The sequence below is a fragment of the Erithacus rubecula genome, assembly GCF_903797595.1.
Source record: "Erithacus rubecula genome assembly, chromosome: 19".
NCBI classification, from domain to species: Eukaryota; Metazoa; Chordata; class Aves; order Passeriformes; family Muscicapidae; genus Erithacus; species Erithacus rubecula.
Window position 1 is genome coordinate 7,424,287 of NC_136671.1, and position 21,596 is coordinate 7,445,882.

At 45.9% G+C, this 21,596-nt stretch overlaps 1 protein-coding gene across 17 annotated transcripts in view; it reads right to left on the reverse strand.

Annotated features, from left to right (window-relative positions):
• FBRSL1 (fibrosin like 1) overlaps positions 1–18,223 on the reverse strand; it is a 491,903-nt gene extending 473,680 nt beyond the window's left edge. For 10 of the 17 annotated variants that reach the window (XM_079322886.1, XM_079322882.1, XM_079322894.1 and 7 more), the window contains exon 1: positions 16,991–18,220. In XM_079322886.1, coding sequence (XP_079179012.1) covers positions 16,991–17,284 — 294 coding nt within the window. In that variant the 5' untranslated portion in view covers positions 17,285–18,220. Of the gene's footprint in view, positions 1–16,990 lie in introns of all 17 variants that reach the window. The other 7 variants (XM_079322888.1, XM_079322889.1, XM_079322893.1 and 4 more) reach the window with 3 other exon arrangements.
• Positions 18,224–21,596: the final 3,373 nt, after the last annotated feature.

The window sequence follows — 21,596 nt, forward strand, 5'->3', positions numbered from 1 at the left end:
CTCCACTTCTCACTAAAAGAGGAAACGCTCAAGCAGTGTAAATTTGGTGTAGCAAGAAACTTGCATACAGATTAGCCCATTTATTTGTTATGATGTTGCAAGATACTGTTTTATTAGCTTAATTTGTCTTTAGCAGCACTGGAGACCAAGGTAACTACAGCTGCATTGCTGGAACCTATATTAAAAAAAAAACCCAGCTTTTGAAAAAGCATATTCTTATTCTTGTACTTGCAACTCAGTTTTGTTTGTTTTTTAAAAAGGCTGACTTATTTGAAGGAAATGAAGCCTTAAAAAGCTGGGTGGCTGTTGGCAAATATTTCATACCATTTCTCCACTTCAAAGACTGTTCATATCAGAGATTCTACAAAGTCCACAGCACGCTAAATTGACACAAATCCCTGACAGAAACAGAGCTTATGTGTAACCTACTAGCAAAATTCAGCTACCTGAATAATTAATATTCTTCAAATTAAGACTTCACTTAGCTCTCTAGGTGTACAATATTAAATATACTACCATTTGTTAATTTTCAGCTTCAGACTAAAATCAGAGAGCAGCCATAGCAATTTGGCACCAGTGAGGACAGAGTTTTGACACTCACTTATCACCCCTGGTCACTCCAAGCTCCTTCAGTTCATTTTTTCCTTCTTTCCCTCAGGTTTTTAAAAACTTTTCTCCTTTCACATCTCTTCTGAAATACACTGCAGCTCTAGTGAGTTTCCAGCCCTTAAACAATGTGTTCTCAAAAGGTGCAGCCAAGAACACCATTACAAATGAAATCTGTGCTCTGGCTTCTAGGGAGCTGGGACCACTTTAAATCGTCTTGTCTGATATTAAAAAAACCCCCACCAACCTACAAGAGTGAGCCATCTTGTTTCTTTCAAGACTGAAGAAGCTTTGAGAGTGAAAAAACAATGCAACTAACAGTAATGAGTTGCACAGAACCCCTCATCCATGCGTTTTGCTTCCAAGGGAGCAAGACGAAAACGCAACATCAGATCCACATGAAATTCTGCACCTAATCTGCAAACCAGTTACCATGACTGCACATGCAAATTGGTCAGATAAAAGCCAGTCAGAGGAATAATTGGCTATTTGGAGGTACAAAATGACTAATTTATCACAGCCACCACATAAGTGGGTTGTTTTTTTTCCCCTCCGCTTCATAATTGCGCCACTTAATTCTCCAAGTCCAACCTGGTGTTTCAGATGCAGTGTGGAACAGTAAGTGCCAAAACAGGAGAGCCCAGGCTCCATCCACATCTCCAGCACTGCTGTGACACAGGTCCAGACTTTCATCTGTGGCCCACAGGTCCTGGCAGGAAGTCAAGGCACAACTTCTGACTGTAAAAAAACCACCCATGCCCAGCAGTCTTGAATGCTGCTTAGTAGGAACCGTGTAATAGGAACTCTGAAGAAGCCTGAGAAGCCACCAGTGCTGAAAATCCCAGCATGGGCTGCACCTCTGTGGTGTCACCAACACCACTTGTGAGCCTGAGCCTCCTGAACAAAGAACATCCAACCTTCAGCATCGTTTTCCTGATGCTGCTCAGACAGTGCTCTCTGTAACATGCAAATTTGCACAACTCTCATTTTCCTGCCTAGCAAAAATTTAGCACAAATATCAAACCACATCAGCACCCAGTCTTCTAGTAACTACAACCACCTACAACTTCATTCTAGGTGCTCACAGCTAAGGCAGGAGCAGAGCATTATCATTTCTCTCCTCATCTAGGAGGTGACTGGGCATCAGTGACAAATGATGTACCTTACTGGTAAACACAAAGACCAGAGAGCTTCATCTTCAATGCCTCTTTTGCCTACTAAGATGCCAACTATTCCTGATGGAAATATTGGTAATTTTCTTCTAATACCTTCTTCGTGGGGTATAAAGTTAATTCAACTAAAGCAGAACAGTAAAAGAACACAGGAAGCAAAGCAGAACTGGTCTGTATAAAATCTAACACTGCAATGCTCAGACTTCAAGGATGTCATGGCATCAAGCTTTCCAAAGCCAGCCTTGAGTATTCTCTCCTTTAGGCACAGAGCAAATGGACCAGTTGCTAGTAATTATCTGTTTTCCCTGTACTTCAGACACTGCCATCTGTGAATTGGGCCTAATATCTTCACACAGTAATTGTGAAGTCTTACATGGGAGCTGACACACCACTCATTCCTTCTGAGCTTTATAACAAAGCATCATCCTCCACATATTTCCAGCCCAGTAAATAAGCATATCCTGCAGAGAACTGTACCTCTGATACCAAACCAACAGCTGTAAAATGTAGGATGTAAAAGTACATTTGTACATGCAAAACTATCAAGGAAATCTGGGCAAACAGACAGTTCTGTGTTCGAAACTATCTAATTAGAGATTACCAAGGCAAGTTTGTGGGGTTTTATGGTTAAATTCCAAGCCCACCTTCTCCTCATTGGAACTGGGAGTCTGTGGTGTAACCCAGTGTTCTCTCTCTTGCAGCTGGGGCTAAGAAAGCCCCTGGCTCCTGACAGGTTCCTCCCCTGCTCTTGTGGCAGGTGCCTGCCCATGCCCTGGCTCCCTGTGCACTGCTGGAGATGGGATCTGGTGTGCAGAGGTTCAGGAGGAAAAACCCTCTGCCCAGATGTGCTAATCCCCTGTGGCAACCCACTTCACCACACATGACCTCCGATGGCAGGGCTGACAGGGTCAGTGACTGCTGTGCCACCGAGGTTACTCCTGCTCACTCAAGTCTGATGTGCACACAAGAGGGGCCCTCCCCCTCTTTTAGCACAATTAAATGGTTTTTATTTAGAAATCCGCACAATTTACGTGAAATTTTCTCCCCACACAAGCAAGCTCCATTAAAGGCATTTTCACAGAGCAGAGCCAGCGTTTAGCTGGGCTCAAACACTGATCTTATCCTCCTGACACTTTCTTCAATCCCTCTGTGGGATTACAGCTGGGAAAATGACACTGATTAGAAGAACTCCATCTTCCCCCACTCCTTGGATTTAATATCCAATACAGGCTTCTCCTTAATGCAACACATGCACGGGATACAGTACAGAAAGAAAGACAGGAGGAAAAAAAATAACACAAGGCTAAAAAGCAGGAATTATTTTGTGAACAGAGCTACAAACACCATTTGCAGACTAAACTGCTTTTAACTTTCTGCCATCAAAAGAGTTGGATACCTCATCTACTCCAAGCAACCAGCCAAGCACAAAAAAGCTTGTCTCCTCTTTCTCCCTGTCACATTGAAACTAATCACTGAAAACAAGGTAGAAACTGTGTTCTCAGAGCAATTAACTCTCGAGTGAGGTTTTATCTTTCCCAGTAATCCTTTCTACCCTCTTCCCACTACCCCATATATGACCAACTTTAGAAGCCTGACCAAGACCAGAGTCACCCCAGCACAACCATCACTTCACACTACCCATTCCAGCAGACTCACAAGATGACCTAAAACACAGAAAGAACATGTAGCTGTAATCCTGCTCTGCAGGCTCAGGCCATATTTGCAGGGTTTCTTTAATCAATACACATCTGCTCTGCATCCCCTCTGCCCTGTGCCAGAAGGGCATTTGCGTGGCTGTGCAGCCAGCCAGATCAGGGAAACAGGGAATTAGTTTTCCTGGCAGCACAAATGCTAGAGCTGGCACAAGGGAGGTAATTGGGACAAGCAGCCAGGGCAGGAAAGGACCATCCCCTTTAGCAAAAACACATCCTTATGTCAGATTAAAGTGGCCACAGCCCCAGCTCTCTGCTCACTCTCCCCCTGCTCCTGCAAGCGTGGGAATTACCCAGCAGCGTGGAAGATCAAGTTGTTTAGCCTTGCAAAAGGGTGTCCAACTAAACACAGAGCTATTTTCACAGCTTGTTTCTTCGCTCACCAGCTTCTCCTCCCTTTAAGATCAAAAAAACCCGATTGAATAAAGGGATTTGGATGCCATCACTCACCAAGTTCCTGTGCCCGGGCAGGAGAGAAGGTGCTGGGCTGCAAGGGACTGAGCACAGCAGCCCTGGGCTCCTAAATGGAAGGGTGCTAACATTTTCCTCTGGCAAGGTAAACAATCCCAGCAGTACAAAGATTGAATGACTCCATGGAACAAAAGGGAAAATAAGGTCAAACCAGGAAAAAAAAAAAAAAAAAAGGAACAAGAAGCGAGATGAGAGAGATATGACAGATACAAACACACAGAGCAAACCCCCAAGAGGCTGCTCGTTAGCTCTGAAGCCAAGCACATGGAAAAAGAGAAGAATTTACTTCTTCCTCAACTGGAATGTTTGCATAATTGTCACTTTCAATTCTACATAATTCCCTTTTCTACACATTTGTTCCGTGTCTAGGCCACCATGCATGAAATAAATCCCTGTCTTGGAGCACGGCCTGTCTGTGTGACTCAGGGTGCTAAGGAGATTGGGTTTCCCATTTATTCCTGTATTGCATTCCAAGAAGGTGTGAACAATGCTGTATCAGCCCTAAAATATCAACCAGACAGATATCCACCTCAGCCAGGACAACTTTGCCTAGGCAAATTGTTCTAAAACCATAAAGCTAAGTCAGAGTGGTATTATTGAAGCATTAATTAAATACCATTTTCCCCCTTTCCTCCCTGTGACATGCTCAAAGTGTGCCCAAACAAATAATTCAGTCTGAAGTTTTAGGGCTGTTTCTTCTCCCAGCTCAAATTAAAATTAAATGCACTCGCTTTTTGGATAGGTTAAATTTTCTTCATGTTTAGTGCTGATACCCAGGTGCCCTATTAAAAAAGCTAAATTATAAACTCAGATATTGAAATATCAACACTAATTAGGTCTTTTAGACACACATTTTTAGATGCTATTTAGAAAATCTATATTAAAAAGAGCAGGGGCAAAGGACGAACTTTCAAAATTAAAAGGAGCAGCGCTGGGTAATTAGGCACCCAGATTCTCATTCTTTTTTTAACAATAGAGACAAACACCATTTCAGTGGCCGCAGTCTAAAGAGGACACAATATAATTTCTTTTTTGAGGCTGAAGGAAGTAGAAAACAAAGTTCAAATGCTGCCAAACAGAGGTGATATTTAAAGTTCATTCAACTTTAAAGCTTGACAATGTATCATTAGAAGAATGAGAAAGTCTGAAACTATTTCTGCTCATCACAGCAAAGGTTTTACTTTGCAATTCAGCTGCAACCCAAATTCTGACCTTCTTGAAAAGTACCTGCAAAAAGACATTCCAAGGTTTCTAGTTTGGCAGCTGCCTGGGAAGGCAGAGCCAACGGGATGTCGATGCACCAGGTGGGAAAACATCCACAGCCTATTTTTGTTCCTTTCACCAGCATCAAGAATACATTGCAAGACACCAAAATGTACTTTTTGAAAAGGCTTGATCCCCATGAAGACACAGAGCCAAGTGATTTTTTTTTTTCCTCCCATGTTTTTTCACTTCCAGAAGCACACCAGTTTAGTGAACTGCTGGAAGCTGTCACTCCAGAGAACAGAGATTCCCAGGGTGGGAAGGGACCCCACACTCTCTCCACTTTCTCATATTAATTTCTCATGGTCTTACACCATGATTAATCTCCTCCTAACTCAAAGTAAGTACTGGAATGCTCCAGTAAAATTGGTAAAAGAAGCTACACTTTGCATTTTCTCCCATGCCTGTATTCTTATTGGCATGCTTTATGTGTCTGGCTTTATGCTTTAGGCACAGACTCATTATTCCTACAGTATTCAGCAGAGACTCAGTGAATAATCACGTTCTGCTTATGTTCAGAACATGGTAAAGGTAATACTGGGAAAAAACACCAGTGACTTCATCTGCTAAACATATATAAACAGGGAATGGGAATTTTAACACACACGTGAACAGAAGGAGGAAGATGTAAAAGAACAAGGAGAATTCATTTACTGCTTGAGACAAAAATCTATTCCCCCTCTTCAGCAGCTGCTTCTTTTTGCCCAGATAAGTGCACTGAACAGTGAAAATTTACCTGCAGGTAACTAGCAGACAATCAGAAATACACAAAAAACAAACCAAGGAGCACCCCAAGGGAAGGCAAGCTTTATTTGCCTGCAGGAAATACAACCAGAAGCAGTCCATTGACCAGCCCTGATGCTGACACATGCTCTGCATTAGAGCACCTCACCACGCTGCTCAAGACCACCCCAGCTGCTGACCCCATCCCATGCCACAGGAGGACAGCAAACCAAATTAATTTGATTTTGGATGGCCATCACATGGTACTTAACACAGATAAACACTCACAGCTTACACTCTGTCCTTTTTAGGTCAAATTAGCATCTTTGCAGGTCGCATCAACCTCACAAGCACCATCAAACATGTCCCTGTTTGGACCACACAGCTCCATGCCAAAAATCCCCCGCAAACGTGCCACAGGCTGGTGTATGATTGCAGACACCATATCAGCAAACAGCTATTTAGTAGCAGCCACAGTTAGCTGACCTTCAGGCAGAAACTCAGTAACCTGATGATGATGACATTCCTGGCTCTGGACTGTCTGCAGCATTTGTTTTGGCAGAGGTGAAGAAAATCCACTGATACATTTGGAGCAGGAAGCGCTGATCAGGAAACCAGAGCCAGGCTTGAACAGCCTGCCCTGGAAACCCTGCCCCACCTGAGCAACACAGCACTGCAAAACTCACAGGAAATAATATTTATAACCTCCCAGTCCAGCAGCACGGCTGGCCTCAGAGCTGTGGCACGAGAGAGAGTGTTTGGAGACAGCAACTTTATAATTCTATAAACCTGAGCATCTCCTGGGCAGAGAACAGGCAACACACTCAGAGACTCCACAACCCATCCATGTGTTTCTCAGGACACAACACAGCTGAAGGTAAGAAACCAAAGATGCTCTCTGGAAATAGCTTGTGTAAACTCATTCAACTTCAAAAATAATTCTTGGGAACCCACCAAGAAAACAACATGCATACAGCTGTTTGTCTGAGGCATCACCTGGGAGTTTACATAAGTTTACACAGGCCCTGTTACAGCAGTTCCATAACCTCTGGTTTGGAAACAGCCTGTCCTACACCTGCCAAAACACAGGGTCATTTTCTAACCAGAGCAAATGAGCTTGATGTTAACACAAGGCTCCTCTATCCAACAGCTGCTAAAAAGCTGCTACTTCCTTGCAAAAAGCCTAAAAGTTGTACAGGTAACTTGACCACGGGAACCTTTTCTAATTGAGTCCTGCAAGCACTTTTGCCTGGATGCAGCTAAAATTTTCATTTCCAACTCACACCACCTGTGTGTGACTTCCAGCAACATGGAAGAAAATCATGTATGAGTATGGAAGAGCTGTGTGAAATCAAGTGACAGACCCTGTGCAGCCCAGAGGCTCCCAGCTGTGTTTCACCACCCCTTTTCCCAACACAAACAGCACTGGAAACACCAGTGCCTGCATTCACCCCCTGCAAAAGCTACACAGACCCTGCACACCCTGGGGCAGGAGATGGGACACAGCTCAGCAAGAACCCACAGGGAAAGGCTGAGAACAAACTCCCCTCCCTGCAAACCCACCCCAGGGAGTGGGAACAGGGCTCCAAGAGAGTGATCAGCTTGTTTGATGTACCCAACAGCACTGCCATGTGCACACTGACACGAATGCACAGATCTCTGCAGAGCTTGATGGATGAGCTGATGGCAGGCAAGTTATAAAATCCATCTGGTTGGAAAACCATTGTCATTTTCAGCTAAAAATCACACCAGCACACTTGTATCACAACTTTGTACTATTCAGAGCCAAACTAGAGTACCAGAGTAAGGGGTGGCATTCTTTCCTGGGGAGATCTGGCAAAATATTCAGTAACTCAACACTAATAGCAGTATGACAGGGTTTTTTCCTTTTTTTTTTTTTCATGCACCAAGTGCTTTAGTTAAGCCTGAGGAAAAAAAAATAGAAGGTTTTTTGCCTATCTTGCAACAAAACCTCTCTTGAGATGTCTGTTCTGCATCAAGAGAATTTCCTAGGAAATGCATGGAAGAGTGCTGCTATGAGAAGCAAGATTATAAATCCAGAGCATCAGGAAAGACTGATGAAGCTTAGGGGAACTTAAGAAGCCTGAAGTCAAGGCCTCTATTTTATCTTTGAGAGGAGAACTAGAGCTCAGGGAAATCTCAGGCTGCAGTGCCCAGAGCAGGGCATGCCACAAGAAAGGCTCTCATACACCTGGGGTGGGGCAGAGGAGAAACATTTCCCCAGGAGTTTGCACAAGGAGATTTTTGGCATCAGAGGCTCTCCCATCACCTCCTGCACAAACACAGCCCACGTCATGTGTGAGACATTCTGTCACAGCACGGGTGACAGGCTCCCCTGAGGGGCACAGCCAGCTCAGCCAGGGACCCCACAGTGGCACAGGCAGTGATGAAAGCACTTGGAGCTCAGAGAGAGGAAACTTGTGGCAGAGTCAGAAAGAAAACCCCGTTATCTCAACTTCCGGACCCCTCTGCTTAACCGCCAGACCACAAAACACTTTTATTGTAGGATAACATTTCAACAAATAGCTGTTTTCTCTGAGCACAAAACCCACTCTGCAGTTTTACTTCTGAAAATCCATTTTTACTCCAACTCTTTAGGACTCCAAGCCAACCCTGTGACTCAGCATAAACAATTTCTCCCTCCTTTGCATGCCCCAGTTTTATTAAGTAATCCCCATAAAAGCAATTACTGAGCTTTGGACTGAAAAATAACTAGGGAAAAAAAAAAAAAAAAAGAGAGAGACAGCAAATTCTGCATATCTTTATTTGCATACGGATTCCCTCCCTCCCCCTTTCTAAGGTTTTTGCCATGAGGTCTTTTATGTCTCTTTCAATAATCATATAATTATATGATTCCTAAAGTACACGCTGGCAACACTTCAGGGGATTTTAGTCATTACAGGTGACAAGACTTTTCTCTCATGTCTAATGCTCGCTAGGATTTCCTTCCACTTCATTCACAGATAAGATGAAGAATCAAGTGACACCCAAAACCCTCTCACAGACAGATTTTGGGGGAATCAGCCCTCTTCCTTCTTCGTTACAGATGCAGGGAAATGGGCAGAACTGAACTGGAATGAACTTCAATTGGAATGAAGCACTTTTTCAATTAAGCAGCCCATCATTTTTCCCAGGCACCACATCCAACTATTTTAATGGCTTTCACATTTTTTCTTTAATTTTACAATCTGAAAGAAATGCCAAGGTTCCATCAAGGACTGAGAATGCCATAATTCCATTTCTTCCAATGGCTGCAAGTTATTAACAAGATGTCAAAACATCATAATTATTTTATATCAAGTTTGACTGATTCCATAAACATCTCTTAGCTGCACACCATCCTGAGTCTCACTCCCCCTGAGTGCAGGTATGTGCTCAGGCTAAATGGAGTTAAGAGGCTGCACATCCTCTTCCACAGCACTGCAAGAGACATTTAAGAGCCACCAAAACATCAACAGCAATAATGCATTTTAGTACCTGATGCACTTGATGTTATTGTAAGCTTTGAGACATTGCTTTCTTTGAAACTCTTTGGGGGTTTTTGCTCCTCTCTACAAACAAGAGCTCCCAGGAAAGGAGCTGCAACTTCACTAAGCAAGAGGAGGGGTTAAAGGAACGAGTTTGGTGTCCTTCAGAAGTCACCCAACAGCCAGCAGTCCTGAATTACCATTTGTTTCCCAACTTGGGCTGCAGGCTTCCTTCTAACTTCAGCATCTCGTCACTAAGTACAGGTTAGGTCAGGGACACCCTAGCATCAGAGTCAATCAATCTATATTTAAAACTGGGGGGAAGAAAAAAGCAAAACATCAAACAATCACTGTCTTATTTTTATGAAGCTAGAAAGAACATCTGTTGAAGGGCAAGGTAACACAATGATATCAAACCACAAATGCTACAAGCTTCACATTCAGACTACAGGCACAACTGCATACGCATTTTCTGAATTCCTCTCTATGACAACCTGTGCAGAGGAGAGAGCAAGGCAGGCTGTGGGCACAGGAGAGGAGCCCAAGAGCAGCTCCTGGCCTCTGCAGCTCTTGAAATAGAACATTTAACTCCAAATTGCCACGTTTGTGTGGCACTATAGATAGCCAGCACAAGATTAAAAAAGCTTTGCTCTGAGCACAAAGGGAGAGACAGGAATGGTGCCATAAGCCCATGTTTTGCAGCCAGTGGCGCAGGGAAATAATTTTGATCCCTTCAATCCCCTTATCCATGCCAACCACTGACCTTGCAGATGCAACTTTTGTTCAAGTTCAGTCCCTTTTTGGCTCGAAGCAAGACAGAGCTACAGAGGAAACACTCTCCATTCATCCTGGATCATCCAGGCAGTGTGCACACAGCTGCCAGGTAACCCTGCACTCCACATCCAGGCACTCAGGACCAAACAATTCAGCTGCAAAGGGTGACACAGCTCTGGGGCTGACACTGCTGGCCTGGCTGGTGCAGGTGGGAGCCCCACAGCCTTGGTGCAGCTCGTACCTGCCCAGCTTTCACAACTCCTGCACCAGAGGAACTGGACTGACAACTCCACGCAGGTCGGGTTTGCCGGAGCTGTTAACCCTCGCCTCCATGTTAAATGTTTCTGCACTGAGAACATAAAGACTGATTCTCCTTTCAGCATCAGAGCAGTATTCTTAATAGTTCATTAGTTTTGGAAAAGAGAGTGTTTCTCAAGGAGATGGACCAGGGCTGGTAACACTGAACTCCAACTCTTCTCTCTCTAAAGAGCATGGCTGGAACAGTCACAGCCCCTGCTGTGCTGAACACAGTAGAGCCAGGAGATATTTAAACAGCAAGAGCCACTTCACCTACATAAAACTCTTTTACACATTTACCATGATAAACTAGAGGCATTAAAGTGCAGTGAATTGGAAATTGTTCTCACTTAGAGCTGGATGTTCACCTACAACTGATACCGAGATGCACACCCTACACACTGTATTTCAAATCCTTATTTTAAAAAAGCAACAAACCCAAACTGCATCAAGCAGGAAACAGTGTTTCAGTTCTGCTGAGACTGTTCTCTTTCGAGTACTTGCTGCAGCACCAGGACAATATTCCTACACCCTGCACCACCAGGACAAAGCCCAGATGCTGGAGAAGCTGAAGCAATGAGCATATTTGGACAACCCTTCACCCAGACCAGTGCACACAAATTTGGGATCTGTGTGCATGCAAAGCCTGGCACAGAGGAGCAGCCTGCTGTGCCTGTGCCTGGAGAAGTTCACACCTCACCCAAAAAAAGCAGGGAAGCAAAAGGGAAAAAAACCAAACCACCCCAAAACCATTCTATCAATGTGTCTCCAACCATAGCACTGAATCTCAGCATCTAAATTTTTTTTTTTTTTCTAAGTGCAGTTTCATGACCATCAGCCTTCTGCAGAGCAAGCAGGGATCTACCAAAGAAACAACAAGAAACACCAGGCTGATCTCATCCTGCCCAGCTCCCTTTTTCACTACTATCCTCCCAGAAAGTAACATCATGACAGTCAGTCTCATTCTGTGAAATAAACCAGATAAATGATAAAAAGTTGCATCTTCTTAGCATACTGAGAGGACAGTAAAGTTTTCAGTTCTTACTAGGCATGAAGTGAAATGTACTTCTGCAAGTAAACATTTATTATCTGAGTGAAGTGGAACACTAATTCTATTATATTCCTTTTATTACAAAAAAATTTTGCTTGTGTAATATAGAGTACCTTATTTTTTTAAATATTACAGATTCTAATAATTTTAAAACTGAATATATCTTCTGAATTTCTCTGTGATGGTTAGTCTACTTGACATTTCAGCAAACTTCTCCTCATGTTTTGCCCCAGGTTTCAGAGTGCTAAAGAAAGCCTGAGCAGTTACACTATGAAAAACTACATCAGAAAAATTGGTAGGATATTAAGAGGTCTTTCAAAACACCCAGATGGACAGAATCAAGTGCAATTTGAGTTTAAAATGAAACCTCAATAGGAATAAGGGCAACCCCTGAGCTTGGTTGGTATTTCCAAACAATTTCCTCTGTCCAGCAGCCCTGCAGCCACTTTATGAGCACTAAAGGTGCCCTGACCTTGGCTGCAGGGATGGCCCCAGGCAGGGGCTGCACTTGCCATGCCCCCCATCACTCCTTCAATCCTGGCAGCTTTCCTGGGAATTCCCATCCAGCAGAAGAGCTGGATCTTTCCTTGGCACAGCCCACCACTCCACCATGGTTTGCAGGGAACATTGCCTCCCTCAGCTCCTGGCCCAGCTGAGCAGATACTTCAGGCTTTCCACAGCTCTCCCCCTCTGCTTTAATCACCTCTGATTCCTCAACAACAACAAAGATACCTTAAGTACCTGCTTCTAACAAGATGAAAAAAAAAAAAAAAAAATCAACAGCTAGGAGAGCAAATCAATGGAGACTAGCAAGCCTCCAGGAAAACCAAAAGGCATTTAGAGCCTTTAGAGCATCATCCAGAAAATCATTAGCTTTCCTGGGGTTAAAAGCACTTTTTAAGAGGAGTAACTGGCCATCAGAAACTCTAGCTTGATACACCATCACTTGACAATTAAGCAGAAGGAAAAAATACTTTAATATTTAGAAACTTGTTTTGAAACATAACCTAGCTATGGAAAAATCTAAGTGGCAAAGCAGGCACAGAGAGAGATGGTGACAAATCAGAAGTTACATGGCTAGGTCAGTGGAGCTAGACAAAACCTTTGGAACAGGAAGCTGCAGTTAAATACATTGGTTTTCTTATCAATGAGAGATCAGAGCAACAGTAACAGGACAGTGTACAGCACACATGTGAAAACAGCCTTATCAAGATGACAGCCAGAGAACTTATGGATTTTGTCCAGGAGTCTACTAGGAGCAACAGGCTTTCTAAACCCTGCTACAGAGGCAGGAAGAGCAGAGAAGGGGCTGCAGCACTGCCAGAGCTCTGGATACAAACAGCAGGAGTGGGTGAAGCACTAGAATCCTTGGGGCACAGCTGGGCCCCAGCTCAGGGTGTAAGGGTAGCATCTCCAGCACCACACAGACCAAGCCAAGGTCTGCCCCTTTCAGCTCGGGGATCTGCTTCTGCACAGCATCACACAGCTGAGCATGGATTCCCCACAAGATCCCATGAACAGGTTAAACCTTCCTCAAAAAAACCCATACACACACTCACCCCGCAAGAAAGTTAAAATTTCCATTCAGAGCTCCAAAGCTTTGCTGGAATCTGTAAAAATGATAAACAACAGCCAAAAAGAAAACACAACCCCTTGTCTTTTCAACTACTTTGGGAGAACAATTGCTCTCAAAGATCGCATTCATTAACATTCTGATGAAGTTCCCTTTTAGCGCTGTTTTTCATACTTGAAAGGAACAGCAATGATCAGAGAGAGCCCTCAACTACCGACTCACTCATTTAGATTCTCTCGCTCTGATTCACCAATCACCTTCAAGAATAATTAGCAGCTTCATCTGAACGTAATGAATATACACACATGCTCACATCCATACCATTCATTTGGGAAGGTGGGGAGAAATCCCCCTTTCCTCTTCCTGACCCCTGGCACAGCAACCACCTCCTGCTGCCTTTTCCAGCAGCTGACCACCTCGAGCCAAGAGGTCACAGCAAACTCCATTTCTAGGTTAAGTCCAAAGTGGTGGTGAGTGGCTAAAAAACCCCAAACAAAACACACACACATCAGCTGTAACCTGCATGAAACCTGGGCTGGATTCATACAGGAAGATCCAGGAGAAGGAAGAGAAAGGAGAAGTTTTAACTTCTCATACACAGAAAAGAGCTGCTGCTTGTGTGTCTGTCTTGTGTGTCTGTGGCTTTTCCTCTTTTTTACTAAATTTTATATATATATATATATATATTTGTCATCAACTCAGTCTTTATTTGGAAGATGGTAGGATAGGAGATACATAAGTCAAGTCACAAGTATCAGGGAAACAAGACACATGATTTTCAGATGACAACTGCCAAAGGAAACACTGTCACGAGTGAAAATCCAAAATGCTTAGAAATTCACACCAGAGAGCTAAAGGAGACCTCAAAGCCATCCCTCAGTATTAACCTTAACTGCTCATACTCCCAGGTCAACACAAAGAAAGAATACAGACATTTATTCTATAAAGCACCCTTTACTTACAGGAACACCAGCAGTGAGAATTTGCTTCAGTGGGGAAGGGGAATTCACAATATGCTGAGATACAAAGAAAAACAAACCCAAAACCACCTTACCTCTCCCAAATGATTCAACCATTAAGTTCTACCTAAACACTGAGAAATTTCATTTCCAAGGGGAAACCCAAGGCTTAGATAAGTCTATTAAACACAACCAGAGATGATTGTAACATCAAGAAACAAACCAACCTAGAACACCACAATGAACTACCATACATGTAACAAAAGCTCCTTTTAAGATTAAAAAACTAAATAAAATACTTTGTTAGTTTAGTACTGTCCCTAGGCCACTTTCTTCCCCCTCATGAGCATAGAAGGTTTCAATTCTTATTTTATTTTTTAAAAAGCATGACAGCAGATTTTAAATCTTCTTTAAAAAAAAACAATGTACACCAAAATGCAGATTCTCACCAAAGCAGAAGAAAACCACCTGTTGCAGTCAAGTTCACCAGAGAACACACCACACAAAACGACCTTGCCATTTCAGCCATTTACATGGGCATATACTGCTTTAAATACTTTTTGCCTTAACCATCCCATTCCCCTGCTGCTGCATCTCACCTGCCAGTGAGATCACCATAGTCCAAGGCAGTGCTCCAGAGAAAAATCCACACCATGTAGAGCATTTTCTTCTTTCCAGTTTTACAGAGATTTAGGAAATACACATCATCATTACATCCAAGAACACAGCCTTGAGCATAACACACCTGGTTGGTGTGAAACAGGTGAATTCTGCTCACATTTTTCCCTCTGAGGTGTCAACCACCATGGTTGCAGAGGTGCACATATTATTTTCTAACATGTTGGTAAATACACTGTAAATCAGTTTGTTTCAGGTGATGGTATCTTACATGTTGGTGAAATATACTAGAAATGGGTTAATTTCAGGTGGTACTGAAGTTTTTTTGCGAGAATTTTGGACGATTTTGTAAAGATTTTTTTTCTTTTTAAAGAAAAACCAGAAGTGCTTCCACAAACAAAAGTACCTTGGGGTGGCAGATATTTAAGGTCACTTTCTACCCTTGTGTACCTTATTATCAAGGTCTGAGTGATTCAATAACAAGGCTCACCCCATCTGAAAAGCCCAGAGTTTTCCCCATCAGCCTGGAGGGATTGCACTATCATTTGAATTCTATTTCCTGATAATGTGCTCATCATGGTAGAAAATTTCTGCAGGAAGATGAATTTTACTTTCTTCCCTGACAGCTCAGTAGAGACTCAGGGGTTTAATTGGAACTATCTGCTGATGCACATTTGACTAAGAGCATGCCCAAAAAAAAAAAAAAAAAAAAAAAGGTTATGCAGACAGGTCTAGGGCTTGGTTTAGAGGCACACGAGAGCAGATTGCTCACTCATTATCAGTTCTGCATACACAAAGTACTCGGCTTTCCTGTTAGGACAACACCCCACAAATGACACCACAGAAAGGCAAAGAACAGCCATCACCAAGCTAACACAAACCTTCTTCCCTGGCCAGCACCTGCACACCCAGAGCTGCTCAGGGAGCACTGCATGTCCCTGCTGAGCAGAATCCTGCTCCCCAGCCCGGGTCCTGACCCCAGGGCAGATGGCCAAGGCACTGCTGGCACCTCCATGGGCACACAGGCACCATCTCTGGGACTCTCAGAACTTGGACCTACGGGCAAAAAACTCCCCACAAGCACGATGCCACCAAAGGCCAGCGGGGCAGGAGGGGTGGGCTGGGGAGCAGCAAAGCCCAGGAACAAAATGGGACCTCGCAGTCATTAAAGATCCCAGAGCAAATTAAAGCATTCATTAGTCCCTGCAGAACTCCTCACCACTATACAGGTTAACAGACACACAACTGGCAGGAAATCCAAAGTAGGGAGAGCACCCAAAACTTTGCCCATGTTTCCACCATGGTGTGTCAAAGAAAGTGGGCAAAAGCACCAGGACTGCTCACATTTACTGGGAATTCAATTATTGCACCCAACAAGCAACTTGTGAGGTGCTTCCTCTCGACAACTCACTTCTTCCCCTCGTACACAAACACGACAAAAATCAAAAGCCAAAGTCATAGTTTGTCAATGCCCCTCTGAAAATATTAAATTTCCTGCTCTGCTTAACTTAGCTCAGACAAGGCAGGCAGTATTTGCTTAGCAAATATTGTTTGTAATAAGTTAGACAAGCAATATTTTTTGCCAGCCTATTAACACCAGAAAAATATGTACAGTCAACAAGAGATGAAGAATTTGTTCAATTACTTCAAAAATGGGAATTACAACCGAGGGATTATTATCCATTTAAACATCTCTTTTCCACAAAATGTCAAACACTAGCCATTTGCTAACAATCTCCGGAGACAGATAAAGTAACATTTTGGCAATGCAAACACAAACTCCCGAGCTGGAGGAGGGGGAGTGGGAGGAAGGAGGGCGGGAGGGGGGGGAAGCTCCACCATTCACAACAATGCCGGACCATCCCAACACGCCGGGATTATTTTGCAGCCAATTAAAACCCCAAACAAACATTTGACTGGCCCGAAGTGATGGCGAGCAGCGGCCGGAGCCGGGCAGAGGAGGGGAGCGGGGAGGGAGGAAGGAGCAAGGCGGGGAGGGCAGAGAGTTGCCAGCGGAGCCGCGATCACCGGGGCCGGCCCGGCACCCTCCCGACCGCAGCCCCGGGATCCCCCCGGGCTGACACCACGATTAATGCGCGTTAATTGCCATTTGCAAAATTCAGCAGCCTGAAAGCGCCGCGCTTCCTTTCTCAAATCCCCTTTTTTTTTTTTTTAATTTTTTTTTTTTCTTTTTCTTTTCCCTTCCACCACCCCCCCCCCCCACGGCTCCCCGGCGGCCCAGCCCCCGCCCCGCGGGAGGGCAGAGCCCCCCGGCGCTCTCACCTCCAGCGCTTCCAGGGTGTTGAAGCTGGCGATGGCGAAGCCATCGATCAGGTCCTCTTCCTGGGAGCTGGACTCGCGGCGGCGGCGGCGCGGGGGCCGGGCGGCGCGGGCGGCGGGCGGCGGGCCCCGCGGGGCGGTGCAGTTCTGGCCGCCGTTCTCCTTGCCGGGGCTCGGCTCCTTCTCGGAGCCCGAGGACGGGCTCTGGTTCCGCGGGTCGCGGGCCGCCGCCTCCCGCCGCCGCACGCGGTCCCGCTGCGACCTCGACCTCCGGCTCTGCCGGATTTTCCCATCCATCGCCGAAGAAGAAGCAAATTAAAAAAATTTAAAAATAATAATAATAATTAAAAAATTAAAAAAAAAAAAAAAGAAAATGAGAAGGCCGGGCGCGAGGGGGGGGGGGAGGTGGGTGGGAGTGGGGGGGGCGCAGGGGGAGAGAAAAGTCGCCCCCCTCCAACTCACCGCTTCCCCTCTCCAAACCCCGGAGCCCTTAAAAAATAATAATAATTATTAAAAAAAAAAAATCAACAACAACAACGAAAAAAATCCTGCTGTTCAGAGCCTCGGATCCAGGGCGATGATAATCCACAGAGCAAGGCTGGGTGGCGGTGGCGGTGGGGCGAGCGGCACACACACACAAAAAATATTAAATCCACGGAATGACCTTGACAAATTTCCACCCCCCGCCTCCCCCCACCCCCCAAAAAAAGCAACGACGGGAAGAGGAGGGGAGGAAAAAAAAAAAAAAAAAAAAAAAAAAAAGAGAAGGGGGGGAAGATTTATCTGGATCAGGACGAGGACACCTCGGATTCACTCGGCGCGGAGGAGAGAGGCAGATCCAGGAGGCTCGACCCAGCTCGGGATAATCCAGGCGCGGCGCCCCCTCCCCGGGGGCAGCGCCGCTCCGGGGCCCCGCTCCGGCCGCCGCGCACCGCCGGGGGGGCCGCCGCCGCCGCCGCGCTCGCCGCCCAACTTTCTTGCCGCGGAACGAGCGAGACAATCCCTGGGCAGCCCCCGCCGCCGCCCGCCGCCGCCGCCGCCCGCCGCCGCCGCCGACCCCTCCTCGCCGGGCGCCGCCGGCGGCTCGCAGACCCCGCCGGCGCGGCACGGCGCCCCCGCCGCCGCCGCCCGCTGCCGGATGGCGCTCGCCCGCCCGCCCCAGCCCGGCCGCCCGCGGCGCGGCGCAGCCCCGGCCCCCAGAAGCCGCTCAGTCGGCGCTGCCCGGATGCCGCCCCATTCTCCCCGAGCTGGGACGCGGCGCTAGCACCGCCCGGCCGGCCGCGCATGAGCAGGGCTGCCAGCTGCGCGTCATTCCCCGGCGCAGGCCCGGCCGTGCCCCCGCTCCCCCCCTTCCTCCTCCTCCTTCCCGCCCCGCCGCCGCCTCGCCGCCCCTCAGCGCGGGCCGGGGGCGCCGCCGCTCGCTCCGGCCCCCGCCGAAAGTTTCCCCCGGGCCGCCTCCTGCCCCGGGACGCCGAGGGGACACCGAGGGGACACGGGGTGCAGGGCAACTGGGGACAAGGCATGGGCTGGGGGTCAAACGGTGAGCACGGGGGCGAGGAGTGAGCTGGCGAGGGCAGGGACAGGGAGGGAGCTGCGGGAGGAGTTGAGGAGTAAACTCTGAACTGAGGGATCTCTTGGGGGTTCAGGTCAGCCTGGGGAACAGAGGAAGAGAGACGTGGAAAGAACGGAGGGGTGAGTTAGGGAACAGTCTGTGTGTCAGGGGACAAGTTCGGAAATGAGCTGGTGATGGTGCAGGACACGGAGCTGGGCAGCCAGAGCTGCAGGTGGGACAAGGGGCAGTGTAAGGGAGCCGAGGGTTGGGGCTCATGCAGGTGGAATCGGGGGACTCTGTTCATTAGCTCCTGCTCCCCATCCATTCGTCTTGTTGAGGTTTCATTCGGGCTCTGCAGTGCGGGAGGGGGATATTCCCTTTCCCGATTCCCTGCAGTTTCAGGCCCTCTCCTCTCTCCAGGGTCCCCTGGCCAAAGGTTTGGTCCTCTGGCATTCCCTTGGGACAGGGACTGGCTTGGTGGCCGGCTGAGCAGCTGTGCAGTGCCCAGTCCCAAGGACAGCTCTGAGGAAGGTGTGCCTGGATCAGGGCTCCTGCACAGGGCTGTCCTACATATCGCAATGGTAGCAGGACTTAATCCTCCTGTTATCATCTTTTATTGCACAAAGTCAGATATCACAGCATGTTACCATCACTTCTGGGTACTCCCTTCCTTGTGTGGGGCCAGCTTTGCTCCGCTGGACTGACTTGGCTTAATTCCTTCTTCAGCTGCTTTCACCTACCTTGGGGGGTAGCCCTTAGTTCTGGATGTGAGAGACGTTAGAAAAATGTTGTGAAATAAAGCCTAAAGAAATCCATTGAGATTCATGTATAAGGGAAAAAGTCCATGAAGGAGATTCAGAGTTAGTGGGAGCCATGGAATAAGGGAAGACAAAAAAAGCTCCTGCTATTTACTCACACTGTGTTCCATTTCAGTCGTCACCGGGGATGGTGGTTTCCTCAGGCTGGTGTCCCCAGAAGTGGCAGGCTGGCAGCTGAATGTCTAACATACCCATCAAAACTTCAATGTGGGCACTTCAATGCCCATTTTCCCACCATTTTCTTACGTTCCTGATCTCATTGTAACAACAGAGTAGTCAGAAATTAACCCATTTCCAACCTGGCCCAAACAAGCTCTTTGAGAAGGGTTTCTGGTGTGTGGCAACAGTGTTGCCCTACCATACTTAGACAAGAGCTAAAATAAATATCATCCTCTTAAAATGTAGGATAGAAACGTCATTTAAATTTAAGCCATTTAAAACCAAAGGTAGAAATCCCATGTGTAGTGCAAAGCCTCTTAATGCAAATAGTCAGTCATGCATTGCATGCCTCAATCACACTCCTATCGGTGTCATTTGTGTCCTAATAAAATCCTATAATCTTTTGTGTGCCAATTAAAGAAGGAAGATAGCTAAATCTAGCTGCTTCCTCGGGTAATTACAGGCTAGTGGGGAGCCAGACAGTTATCTGTCCTGGGTTTTTCTGGACTTTGGATTTGCAAAGGGTATTTCCTGTTTCATTAAGTGGCTGTACAGTATTTTTTAAAATGTGTGATATCTGAAAGGAACAACCAAGATCCTGGAGATGGTTGTTAATTAAAGGTCTACATTTAGATACACCTAGTTTAACAATGGATTTGGTTTAACTGCATTTGCTTTACCAGGATTTTAAGGTACACTTTCTAGAAACAAGCATTCACACCGAGTTGACTTAAGTTATTTTTACACTGTGAGGGCTGGTGTCTTTTTATTTACAAGGTAACTTCTATGTTGCTTTTAAGTACATCATAAGAGTAAGTAATTAAAAAATATAAACTGGGACATTTTTAACAGTTTCTCTTGCTAGGAGTCATCTCGCTCCTGTTGTGCTACAGGCCATCATTAATATGCATTTCTAGTTCCCTTTTTTTTCATTCACTTCCAAATTTGCTGACCAACAAGGACAGTGGAAATTGCCTGTAAAGTTGCTTTCTTTATTTCCTGTCAGCAGGGTCATCAAGATTCTCATCCCATGTTTACGTACAGGAGTGTAATGTCACTGGGAGCATAAACCAAAGGTGCCTTCTGGGGAAAGTTGTGAATATCATTATTTTTTTCAATTAGCTCCACAAATTCAGCAGCACTATGATTGTCCATAGTTATTCTTATTTTTATATATGTATATTTTCTTGCTGAAAGATGCAGCAGAAGGGTCATCCAAAGGAATTAACAAAATCAAGCAGTCCACATGGGAAAGGATGCCTCTGCTTCAAACAGCATCTCTGAATCAATCATGCCTTTCCTTCCACCAAGGCAATTTTGTGTTTTCAATAGAAGGCAGACCTACAGTGGTTTTGTTTCCCCCCAGCATCAAATGGCATTCTGCACAATGATATTCATCATGTTATAACTCTAGGTGAATGATAATGGATCAGAGGGAATGAAAACAGATGGATGTTAAAACAGACAATTCCCTACCACAAACCTGGGAGCCCTCCACTGCTGCCTAGTCCATTCATTCAGTGGATAATTGTATTAGACATTCCAACAATAGAGAGGCCTTCTTCATTAATCCTGAATTTACTGAAAAGAAGCTTTGCAGACTATAGCTCTTTCCGTGCTTAGACAACATCAGGCAAAATTTACCACAGGCTTAAATGTCTAAAACTCAACTGGATAGAAACAAGCACAGAGAATTCCAAAAGCAGGAGAGGTGGGTGATGAGGCCAGGGGACAGGATAAGCCAGGAGCAGCACTGCAGGTGGGCAGGGGATGTGAGTGCCTTTGCAGCAGAGCTGCTGCTCAGGTGATACCAAGGAAATGTACTGAAAAGCTTTCCTCTGGCTGGAGGGCAGGCACAGCTGAACCTATTGGTCCAAAAATATTGGACCTGGGTTTGAGCTGATTGTCCCTTTGCAGCCTCCAGCTCGCCACATGAGCCAGTGAATGCCAATCCCTGCCATGTGATGGGCACGTTCTGCAACCCTGGTCTGCATCAGGTGACAGGGGCTAAGCAATACAGATCAAGTCTCTTAGCAGCTGTCCTGTGAGTCAGACCTCGATTACAATATTGACATTAACA